This window comes from Equus caballus, chromosome 7 (genome assembly GCF_041296265.1).
Source record: "Equus caballus isolate H_3958 breed thoroughbred chromosome 7, TB-T2T, whole genome shotgun sequence".
NCBI lineage: Eukaryota > Metazoa > Chordata > Mammalia > Perissodactyla > Equidae > Equus > Equus caballus.
In genome coordinates, this window is record NC_091690.1 from 47,265,157 (window position 1) to 47,277,179 (window position 12,023).

General features: G+C 61.6%; 1 protein-coding gene across 6 annotated transcripts in view; it reads left to right on the forward strand.

Moving 5' to 3' along the window:
• Positions 1 to 12,023, forward strand: part of CACNA1A (calcium voltage-gated channel subunit alpha1 A) — a 203,188-nt gene that overhangs the window by 147,790 nt on the left and 43,375 nt on the right. For all 6 annotated transcript variants that reach the window (XR_011440598.1, XM_070273031.1, XM_070273033.1 and 3 more), the window contains exons 27-31: positions 393 to 530; positions 1,657 to 1,858; positions 3,020 to 3,184; positions 5,385 to 5,495; positions 8,819 to 8,902. Coding sequence is in view for 5 of the 6 variants with exons in the window: in XM_070273031.1 (XP_070129132.1) it covers positions 393 to 530; positions 1,657 to 1,858; positions 3,020 to 3,184; positions 5,385 to 5,495; positions 8,819 to 8,902 (700 nt within the window). In the remaining variant the exon portion in view is untranslated. The remainder of the gene's footprint in view (positions 1 to 392; positions 531 to 1,656; positions 1,859 to 3,019; positions 3,185 to 5,384; positions 5,496 to 8,818; positions 8,903 to 12,023) is intronic.

A 12,023-nucleotide genomic window follows, 5' to 3' on the forward strand; every position in this document is an offset into this window, starting at 1 on the left:
TGTCTCTGGAAACTGCAGTTTGAATTTCACACCGATTTTACTCGTCACGAACGCGCTCCTCTGATTATCCCCAGCCGTGTAGAAAGCTTGGGGGGCCATGCAGACGGGGCACCAGGCTGGGAGGGAGGCGGCTGGCCTGCGACCTTTGTGGCCAAGGGGCCACCCGAAGCCGCCTCCTGGGTGCTGGGAGCAGGAGGCCGGCCCGGAGGCGCTCTGTCACCTCGGGGCAGGTGTCACCGCGGCCTGTCACTTGTGACGGCCATTCCTGCGCCAGGAGCCCCATGCCCTGGCCCCATGGGAGCTGGCCCCACGGGAGCAGCTCGGGGCCGGGGCCGGGTGGGTGCTGTGTCGGGGTGCTGCCTCCCGGGCCCTGACAGCCATTTCCGTGGCAGCGGCAAGTACCTGCTGTACGAGAAGAACGAGGTGAAGGCGCGCGACCGCGAGTGGAAGAAGTACGAGTTCCACTATGACAACGTGCTCTGGGCCCTGCTGACGCTCTTCACCGTGTCCACCGGCGAGGGCTGGCCGCAGTAAGGGCCGGAGGCACGGGAGGCGGGACGCTGAGCCGTGCCCGTCGGGGGGGCCCTGATGCTCTAAGATGTTGATAGTTTGTGCATCGTGGGTTTCTGGGCGCTCGTTTTGATGTTTAAAATATTGCCGTCAACACTGTGTGTCCTGGGGGGGGAGGATTCTGGCTCCTTAATTTGTGCCCCAGGCGAGGGCCTCACCCAACGCACCCAGTGCTGGTCTCCCGGGAGCCTGGGAAATGCCCAGCGAGGCCTCTAGATTCCAGGGGCCCCCTCGGCATCCTCACCCCCACACCCCTCACCTCCCCCACACACACACCCCCACCCCACCCGCCCCGCAGACACACCAACCCATGCACCCCTCTGCTCCCCCATGCACACACCCAGTGCCCACACTCGGGGCCAGCGCAAGCCCATCAGGCACTTCTGAGCAAATTTTTTAAAGACACGCCTTCCTCAACAGATTTCACCTCCATCTGTCAGAAAATCACTGCAGTATACTTAATGATTTTGTTCAAAGAAGGCACTTTATGGCCAACTGCCAAAAAGGTGTCCTCACGAATACACAAATCTATCCTGTCTACAGTATAAGTGGCACCACCTAGACCCAGAGCCCCTGAGCAGCGCACAACCTGTGCAGCTGTACAGAGCAGCTCAGCAGATACACGCTCCCGCTTGCATCCCCATTTAACCTCCTCAGCTCCCACCACCACCTGCGCTCAAATCCACACACGCACGTGCACACACACATACACACACACCCCTCCATGACCCCCTGCTCGCTGCCATCCATCACCACAAACCTGGCTTCAAATCCTGACGTGGCCGCGTCTGAGGGGTTGATCTTCAGCAAGTCACTTTAAACTGCGGAGCCTTAGTTTCCTTGTCTGCAAAATGGAGCCGGTAATAAGCTCTCTGAGGGGCCGCTGGGAAGGTAAATAAAGTGTGGACGTCGTCTCGGGCGCGTCCCGGCCCTCGGCGCCCGACGGGGAGGGTGCTGTCCACACGCCCACGGCAGGGGAGGCGGGCAACTTGCACCTCGGAACCGGGCTCCGCAAACAGTGACGGCTTCCCTCTCTTTCCCGTGTCCTCCTCGTGTCCCCCCGTGTGCCCGTCCCGGTCCGCGCAGGGTCCTCAAGCACTCGGTGGATGCCACGTTCGAGAACCAGGGCCCCAGCCCCGGGTACCGCATGGAGATGTCCATCTTCTACGTCGTCTACTTTGTGGTCTTCCCCTTCTTCTTTGTCAACATCTTCGTGGCCTTGATCATCATCACATTCCAGGAGCAGGGCGACAAGATGATGGAGGAGTACAGCCTGGAGAAGAACGAGGTGCCCGGCCCGGCCGCCCCCTAAAGCCGGCCACGTGCATGCACACACACGTGTACACGCACACGCACATATGTGTATGTGCGCATACGTGTGCTGCACATGTACGTGAATGTGCGTGCACGTGAACGCATGCACGCACGTGTCCATGTGCACACAGGTATGCACATGTGCGTGCACGTACACATACACATGTACACGCATGCGCACACACGCGCCCAGGACCAGCATCTGCGGAGGGAGCAGCACATCCTCCTGCGGGATTCAGGCCGCAGGGCAACCCTGCACACGCTCCCCGAGGGCACCCTGGACGGTGTGTGTGGACCAGGCTGGGATGTGGTAGCGGCAGCCCCGGCCTCTCGGGGCCAGCTGTCCGAAAAGGCGCTGAGCCCTTACTCGCACTGCATGCACAGCCCGCTCCGCACCGTTCAGGGTCCACCCAGTCTCCCAGGGACTCCGGCTCAGAAAGTGCGCGAACCCGGGTGCAGCCCCCGCGCTTGTCCCTCTGCTCCCGTCTCAGCGGCCGGAGCGGCTCGCACAGCTGCGGTGGTGTCAGCGGGGGTGGTCTCTGCTCCCCGGGGAGGGTGGTGTCCACATTCGTGGACATTCGTGAAGGGAAACCCAGTCCCCCAGAGGGTGCGCATGGGACCCTGTGCCCTCCCAGAGCCGCCCGGGCGGAGGACCTGCCACGCATCTTTCCTCTGCTCTGTTGGCCCCTAAGACTAGATAACCGTCATGCCTGCCCCTCTGCCCCCAAAAAGGAAGCAGGAGAAGGACACTAAGAGAGAACGCTTCTGCTTCCCAGTCAGACTGGGGTTTAAACTCGCATTCGGCCCATCAGCAGCTGTGCCACCTCAGGGAAGTGTCTTAACCTCTCTGAGCCGCTATTGTCCTCATCTGCAAAGTGGGGCTGTTGAGGGGACCCACATCCCATGTTCCCAAGGGGGTTCAGTGAGGAAGTGGGGGCACGTCAGTGTCAGGTTCGGCCGGCGTGGCTTTTGTAGGAGCCCGAGCTGTCGGGAGAACGCCATTGCAGAGAGGAGCTTGCGGGGCCCGGGTGGAGAGGCGGCGCCCCAGCGACATGCAGGAGGGCGGTGTGGGGCTCGCCGGCGTGTGCTGGGCGGCCCCGGCCTCATGCGGCCTCTCCCCCCTCCCCTGCCCCAGAGGGCCTGCATCGACTTCGCCATCAGCGCCAAGCCACTGACGCGCCACATGCCGCAGAACAAGCAGAGCTTCCAGTACCGCATGTGGCAGTTTGTGGTGTCGCCGCCGTTCGAGTACACCATCATGGCCATGATCGCCCTCAACACCATCGTGCTCATGATGAAGGTGACCCCGCCCCGCCCTGCCCCAGCCGCCCAGACGGGCCACACCGCCACCGCCACCGCCGACCCATCGCGCCAGCTGTTCCCACCTCCCCGCCCGCCAGTCCCTTCCAGCGGCGCCTGCAGAGCACTTCCTCCAGGAAGACCTCTCTGCCCCCCCAAACCCGGCCTCCCGCCGGTCACCTCCCAAGCCATGAGCCAGTCAGGCTCCCGACAGCCTCTGCCACCAGCCCGGGAGCTGCAAGGGGCCGCCCGAGGTCGGGTCACGCCTTTGTCCCTGGGGTGCGCCGAGGGCTGGCCAGAGGGAAGGAGGGGCCTCCATCAATGCTGGAGGAACGAAGTGAGAGGGGGCAGGCATGGGTCCAGGAGCCCCCTCAGTGGGGGAAGGCAGAGCCGTCCACCCTGGTTTGGAGGCCAGAGGCCTGGGCTCTGGCCCAGCTCTGCCGTTCAGCTCAGCCTTTAACTGCGCCCGAGTGACCAGGGGCTCCTAGTTGAAGTGGGAATGACAATGGCGGCACCCCACCCCACACACAGGGGTGAGGACCGAGTGAGAAAGTTCACACAGAGACTTTGGCACGTTTCTCAAAGCTTCAAAAACGCCATAAATTGAAGCTGCTCTTTTTTCTTTCTTTCTTTCTTTCTTTCTTTTTTTGCTGAGGAAGGTCAGCTCCGAGCTAAGCTCTGTGTCCATCTTCCTCTGTTTTATGTGCATCGCCACCACAGCCTGGCTGACGAGTGGTGTGGGTCCGAGCCCGGGATCTGAACCCGTGAACTGGGGCCACCAGAGCAGAGCGCACGAACTTAACCACTGCGCCACCAGGCCGGCCCCAGAAGCTGCTCATTTTTGAACTGGTGAAAAATAGTTCCTGTTTTTGCCTGGAAGCTGTTCTCCATAAGCAGATTCCTTCATCCTCCCGCTGTTGTGATTATGAGCAGTTTCAGACGTACGGACGAGGGAGAGCACAGCACGGTGTCTATCAGACTGTGACGGGCTCACCCACCGTCTGGGTCCGGGTTCCACGGGTCAAGGTGGGCCTGGGAGTCCCGGCGATGCTGTTGCTGCGGGCCCCAGGCCGCCCTGAGCATCCGGGCTCTCAGGAATCCCTGTCTCCCTCCTTCAGTTACGCATCTGGAATATTCTGCTCTTTGCTTCATCTGTCTTTTTTCCTTATTTCTTTTTATTGAAGCAAAATTCACGTAACATCAAATTAACCATTTTAAAGTGTACGATTCAGTGGCATTTAGTACATTTAGCACGTTTTGCAACCATCACCTCTATCTGGATGGAACGTTCCAGAACATTCCACCACCCAAAAAGGAAGCCCTGTACGTGTTAAGCAGTCACTCCCCGTTCCCCCTCTCCGGCCCCTGGCAGCCGCTGATCTGCTTTCTGTCTCTGTGGATTTGCCTATTCTGGACGTTTCATCAGTTTTTTAAAAGTATTTTAAACGATAGAGACAGTGCTGTTTTGCCCTCAAATTCTTCGGTATGCATTTCTGAAAATCAAGAATATTTTCCTACAAATTCTTAGGCTTGACAAGATTAGTGATGATTCTCTAAGATCCGTGTGGAATTGTCCCCAAAATGTGGTCTTTGGAGCCGAGGCATAAATGGCCGCACGGGGCCTCCAGTTTTTAAGTCCCCGTTCACCCCATTCCTTGTTTGTTTTGACGCCGTTGACTTTTTGGGGAAAGCAGATGAGCTGAGTGGCCCGGTTTCCTCGTGGGGGCTGTGGCTTCGCACTCCGTCTGCCGCATTCCCGTCACCTGGTGGTTCGGTGGAAGGGTTTAGACTCAAATCTGATCCCATAGTTTGGGCAAGAACTTTTCCTAAGGAGAGAGAACAGCGGTTCCTTCTGGGCGGGTTATCAACGGGAAAGGGAAGGGGAACCGAGAAGCTTTCTGGGGTGCTGGGCACCTGCTCAGTCCCCCCCTAGGGGGTGTACCCGTAAGGGTCAGAGGGAAGCGGCCGCAGAGGGCACTGGCGTCCCCCCACAGCCAGGCCCCCCGGGCTCTGGGACGCCGAGATGGGGCTGAGAACGGAGCTTTCCCGTGGGCACAAGGAGCTGGCTGGGCCGGGCGGCTCCACAGGGTGTTGGCAGGGGAGCCGTGTGTCCGGGTCCAGCCGCGGGAAAGGACAGCCACAAAGCCGCTGCCGCCACGGTGCCCCACCCGCTGACCCGCCACCCTCCCTCCTCCCTCCAGTTCTACGGGGCCTCGGTGGCGTACGAGAACGCCCTGAGAGTGTTCAACATTGTCTTCACCTCGCTCTTCTCCCTCGAGTGCCTGCTGAAGGTCATGGCGTTTGGCATTCTGGTAAGTAAGGCCCCGCGACCCCCAGCCCCCGTGCCGCCTGTCACTGCGTGCCGGGCGCGCCTGTGTTCAGCCCTTCCTCGGGATGGACCAGCGGGTGGGAGTCACCGTCAACGGCATTTAGAGGTGAGGACACTGAGATCCTGCAGGCCGAGCCCAGGCATTTGGCTGCTTAGCTGCCGTCCGCCAGGGCGGGCGCTTCCCAGCAGAGCCCGGCACAGACGTGCACGCAGACGGCCCCAACGAGATCTCCCCTGCTCTCACCGCGCCCCGTGCTTTGGAGTTGTCTGTCCTGCTCAGCTCCATTTCCTTATCTTTAAAATGCAGTTCGTGACCCACTGACTTGATTTCATCTCCCGTTAATGCAAGTGGTCTTAACCTGAGGCCCAGTGACCTGGGGAGGGGGTGTGGGTGGGGCTGTGTGAAATTAGATGTGAAAAGATTACATCTTTATTTTGCACCAGCCACTAGCTGGACTTCAGCATTTCCTTCCATCTGGAAGGCAGTCAACAAACCCTGCAGTATTACCAATAGGTTCTGGGTCACCGATAAAACTCAGCTTTTTTCATAGCGCGTTGTGGAGGTCATGGGCACCTCACGGTTTAGTTTGCATTCATCGTTGCTTCAGAATGGTCACCATTCACGGCAGTCCCCATCGTTAAGGGTTTGATCCCCGTATTTCAGTGTAGCCGGTCTCCCTGCAATCCGGGTGTTTTATTTTCGGGATTCACAAAGCCCCCTCTGAGAAGGCCCCCTGATGGCCACAGAGGTTGATGGCACCGAAAAGGGGGAAGAGGGCCTGAGCTAAGGGGGTGACCTCCGAGGGTCCCCACGAGCGGCCGAGCTGAGGCTCGAAACAGGATGTCCTCCCTGGGGACCCCCGAGTGGCCGGCCTCCCTAAGGACAGTGACCCCCAGCCCTCAACTCAGTCGCCTCTGGGCTCTGTCACAGCACCAGCCCTTCTCCCTCACCAGGAGGGCCCAGCCTCACCTCTCCCGCCGAAGAGCTCTTGAAACCCCGAATGCGAGCGTCGTGTGTCCCCAGACAGGATGAAGCCCGGCGCACAGTGCAGGCTCCATAGATGCTGGAAGGGTCAGGCTAGCCCGTCCCCTGCATTCTCCTCCCAGCGGCGGCTGCAGCCCTGCCCCCCACCAGAAGCACTTGGGAGGGAGATTTCTTAAAACTGAACGATGCCCCGGACGTGCCCCCAGAGGTTCTGGGTCGCTTGGTCGAGCAGGGGCCCCCAAATCGGCATTTTTCACGAGGACACTCAGAGGGGCCTGGGATGCAGCCTGGGCTGTCGGGCCCTGCGCTGAGCCCCCGTCGGGCGGGGAGGCACCTGCAGCCTGGGCCGTGGCACCAACGCAGCATCCGGTCCTCGGGCCGTGTGACCCAGAACAGGCCACGGGGCATGTGTGGGGAGACCCCGGGGGCTGGCGCGCCCGTATCTGAGCGCACACCCTGCCCCAGCCCCGTCCTAGCTGGTGGCCTCCAGCAAGGCCCCTGGCCTCTCGTTCCTGCATCCACATCTACACAGGGGACCCGTGCACCCCCCAGGCTGAGGGCCCCACCTGGCGCAGCTGAGTCATGGTGATTTTCTGGTGGTGAAGTGACTCTCCTCCCAGGGGCTGGGGCCCCACCTCCCCAAAGCCTGGCTGTCCCCCGGGGGCCTGCGCAGACCGTCCCTCCTCAGTTTCAGGTGAAGCCCCAGCTTCCCCACATGGAATTTACGTGACAGAGGGGAACCTTCCAGTCCAGGGGTTTGAGGCCTGCAGCCAGCACCTAGGAAGTTGTCTTCATTTGGGCTCCCCCAGAAGCAGAGCCTGAGACAAGGATTGAGTGCGAGGAATTTATGTGTGGGGCGATTCTAGGAGTGAGGCGGGGTGGAAGGCAGCCAGTCCAGGCGCATTAGGAGTCGATTCCCACTGTGGGGGGCAGGTCCACTGGGGACCTCGGGACCAGCAGAGCACAGACCCCACAGTCCTCGCGCCCGTGGGGAGGGAGCTGGGGCGTTTGTCCTCCACTGCCCGTCGGCATCGTCGAGCTTGCTCCCAGCAGCACAGTTAATTCCCCAGCAGATACCAGCCAGAGAAGGTCCCGCCCGGCGGGGTAACGAGGGTGCCCAGTTGAACCAGGAGGGGAGGTGGGCTGGGCCGCAGCAGCGCCCGCCCAAAAACCAAGAACGCAGGGGAGCCTGAACCCTCCCAGGCAGCCGTGAAGCAGCACCCTTCCGTTGAGCACCTGCTGTATACTAGCCTTTGCCATCCTGGTGTCGGCACCCCCGTCTCCCAGGGAGGCCCTGCGGCCCCTGCAAGGACACGTGCCTCGTACCCTCTGAGAGAGTTCAGCCTGGGTAGCGCGGCTGCAGAACCGGGTCCCGTCTGGGCGGCGGGGCGCTGTGTGCGGGCTCGAGCGGGTGGACTGCCCTGAGTTTCAACAACCCCGCCGCTGGCCCCATGCATGCAGCGGTGCCCGTCAGGACGGGGCCAGTCACGCTGTTCCATGAGCAGGGCCGTGCCGACACCCGACAGGGAGCCCTTTCCTCTTGGTTACGCGGGACCCGGGCGCACGGAGCCGCCACCGCCTAGAGGTTGCTGGTGGCTGCGGTGAGGAGAGTTCTGACGGGTCCCCCGGGGGCCAGCGAGAGACTCGCACTGCCTCTGCTCACAACCCGTTGGCCAAACCCAGACCCACGGCCCGTCTAACCATGAGGGGGCCCGGACGCGCGGCCTGGCGTGTGCCCAGAAAGCCTCTGTGCCTGTTACTGTTACTTCTCCAGATTAGGAAATGGAGGCACAGAGAGGTTAAGTCACTGGTCCACAGCCACACAGCTGGATGTGAGCCCAGAGGCCGCTCTCTTAGCGAGTGTGCTGTCCCCAGTCCTGATTCAGTAGGGGCCTGTACATAGACTCTGGACTCACCAAGGCCTGGCTTCAAATGCCCATTCTTGGCCTCCAGGCCGCTTGCCTCAGGCAGGTGTAAAATGGGTGATACCCTCTCTCCGGTGGTCTTTGTGGGGACCCAGTCACATCATTTATGAAGCCTTTGGGGCCTCAGGGAGCCCTCAGAAGGGCTGGAGAGACGGGCAGCCTGCCCCCCCAGCAGAGCTGAAGTGGAACCCAGAGGCGCCCCAGGCCGGGCGAGCTGGGGAAGGCCTGGGCTCCGGGGGCCCCGGCACGGACGGCAGCGCTGTGCTGAGTGAGTGGCTGCCATGGTCCCGGGTGCGCAGGCTGACCGGCAGCTGTGCCCGGCTCATGCCCTGGGGCCGGCGTGGGGGCCAGCACGGAGCCCTGCGTTGGCATCTGTCTTGTGCATCTCCATTCTAGAATTACTTCCGTGATGCCTGGAACATCTTCGACTTTGTGACTGTTCTGGGCAGCATCACCGACATCCTCGTGACGGAGTTTGGGGTAAGTCTCCCGCCAGCTTCTCTCTGGCGGCTCCAGTCGGGGGCGGGGGGTGGGAGACGGTCGTCCGGAAGCGATCGGTCCCGACAGCCACAGCTGGCTCAGGCAAGCGCCTGACTGTGACCAGAGAGGGAGAACCGGGGCCCCCAGGGGCAAGGGTGGGCCCTCGGGAGGGTGGGGGCTCAGGAAACGGGGTGCCCGAAGCCACAGCCGCGGGGCCGTGCTGGCTGCAGCGTGAACTCCCCTGCATCTTGGCTGTTGACTTAAGAGTCAGTAGTGTGGACGGTGCACTGAGGGAATCGAGGCACTTAAAGGACCCCAGGGCTGAGCCCCACCCCCAAATCCCACAGTACTGGGGGCCCAGACAGAGGGAACCAGCTTCTGGTTCAGGGTCCGGAGGGAGCTGTGGCCCTCAGACCAACAGGAGGACGCCTTTCCCAGGGCCTTAGGAGGGTCCCCAGGATGTCCACCTTCCCCTGAGACCACAGGGTTCCCCACACAGGGGTCTCTGGACCACTCTGCTGTGGCACCACAGACCACGGCTTCCTTCCCCCGTGTGTGCCAGACTCAGGGGCCCCCGAGCTCCAGTCCCTGACCCCCACCTTGGCCGTTGGCCAGTGAGCCCAGGCTTGAGGGCCCTGGGGAGACTGGGGTGGGGCGTGGCGGGTAGGGGATCCTCACAGGGAGGGCAAAGGGCAGAGTGTGGAGCCAGGGGCCGGCTGCTGTCAACCCCATCAGGACGACAGGGAAAATCAGAACGGCTGGCCACACGCACTGGCTGCCTGCAGCCTCTGTGCCAAGCACTTCGTAGATCAGCTCCTGCTCAGGCCGGGGGCTCAGCACATGAAAGGCTCCCTCTGAGGGTCCGCTGGGGGCCTGGAAGGCAGAGGCCCCCACGGAGGGGCCACGGGGCTACGACCCACCCGGGTGCTGAAGCGAGGGGGGCGCCTGAGCTGGAACGGGGACTGTCTGGGCAGGGGCTGTGGAGGTGGAGGGACGGAGCCCCTGCCTGAGAGGACAGGACGGCCAGCCAGGCGGAGGGCGGGGGGCACCCGCAGCCTTCTCTCCTCCGCCCGCTCTCCTGCCAGCGCCTCCCGCTGGCCAAGCCCAGCCAGAAGGGAGCCGGGGCGATGCTCGGAACAGGCAGTGGGGCAGAGAACAGAGCGGGTTGAGCGGAGCGGGGCCTGAGGAGGGGCGTTGCCCCACTTCACCGCTGAGGAACTGATGCTCCGGGGGAGTGAGGAGGCTGCCTGAGGTCACGCAGCCGGACCTGGTGACTCCTGGGGGCACATCCCCATCTGAGCTGCCAGAAGAAAGGGATCAGTTGTTCCATCCCAGAAGGCGGGTGGGACTGGAGAGCTCCCCGGAGGAGGAGGCCATTCTCTGATGCATCCCCCAGCACCCCACCCAAGTGGTGTCCTGGCCACACCGCTTTGCTTCGGCTGCAGTGAGCCAGAAGCTCCCGCTTACCTCCCCTGACACCCTGCCAGCTTCCTTGAGAGCGGTCATGCCCTCCTGGGGCTGGCCCCAGCGGAGGGCCAGAGCCTGCACCTCGTCTTCTGGCCTAAGTTTCTAAGAGGCCTGGAGCTCCAGCTGGCAGTCAAAATATCTTGCCATCAGCTGAGCACAAGGCAGCCTTGAACCAGTGTCCGTCTGGGTCGAGAGATGGGAAAGGCTGGCCCACCACCCCAGTGCGGCAGGTGGAGGAAGTTGGTTGAAACCTCCGTGGCCAGTAAGAGACCCAGAGGGCTGGACCCCAATAGCCTGTTCTCGGGGCTGCAAGACAGAGGGCAGGAGGATGGGCCTGGGGTCCAATTCAGGGGCATCAGGACCATTGCAGTAGTCAAACAGCTCTCCCTACCAGCTGCGCTGCCTTTTCTCGTCCTGTGTGTGGGGATAACCTTCATAACCAGCCGCATCAGATCCTTGCAAGCCTCGCATTCATTTGTGCATTCAATAAGCACGCATTGAGCGCCTGCTGTGTGCCAGCCGTTGTTGTTGGTACTGGAGACAGTGGACAAAGCAAAACAGACAAGAATGTCTGTCCCCGTTCTCGGGGGGAGATGGCAGCTTTTCACAAGTCAGAGCGATCAACGTCAAGTGCTTGGCACAGAACCTGCCAGGAATCAGATAGTTCACAGATGGTGGTTATTATTACTTCTATTGATATTATTACCATCAATGTCCTTGGGGTTGCAGTTCGCTAGCCAGCCCCTGGCCCTGGATTATAATCCTTTGGAGGGAAAGAGAGAGGGTGGGTGTTTGGACCCTTTTAGGATGATAAACTCCCAATGTGGAGTCGGGGGCGGCCGGCCCCACAGCTGCCCCTCTGCCTCCCAGGTAAGCCCGTGAGGTCCGAGGCCGGAGCTCAGCCAGGCTGGGGCGGGGCGTGGAGGTCGGGGGAGCCAGACCCTGAGGAGGGCGAGTCCCAGGGTAGGGGGAGAGGGCGTGGGGCCCGCGGGCCTCAGCTGCCACCCCGCGTGGCCGGGCGGCGTGGGTTTGCCCGCACGGGCGTGCGACGGATAATGACTGTGTCTCTCGTCTTGTCTCTTTCCATGCCTGCTCTTTACACTGTACATTGGCGCAACGCCGTCTGAAACCTCATCCAATCAAAATGCACTATGACGTCATTTGTTCATCCATGACGCGGTCTGTGTGCTCATACACCAATGACCATCTCCCAACCCACGCCACCACCCCACTCCCCGCCCGGGAACCGAAACCCATTGGTGTTTTGGCACTGATTACAAATCAACCTAAAAACCGCTGACCACGCCTTCCCACGCCCCCGCCCGCCCGCCCCCCTCCATCTTCAACATCCACATCTAGAATCCGGTTGGTCTTACTTCTTTCTGAAGTCTCAATGCCTTACATTAACTGTGGACGCATCTTCTCGACCAGCATGCACCTCGAGCCCTGGGCTTCTGACCGGGGTTGCCTGAGCCCTGCGCCCCCCGCCCCGCTCCCCGCCCGTCTGTCGTCTCTCCACCCCCGGCTCCCCCTCCCCGCTCCTCCAGTCTCTCTGATGGTCTTTACTGGGTTCTGAAGCGGGGTCTTCTGTTTGGGTCGGTTTGCGTCTTTTGCAGAGAAAGGGATGGGTTTGTCCCGTGCAGCATCCCAGCAG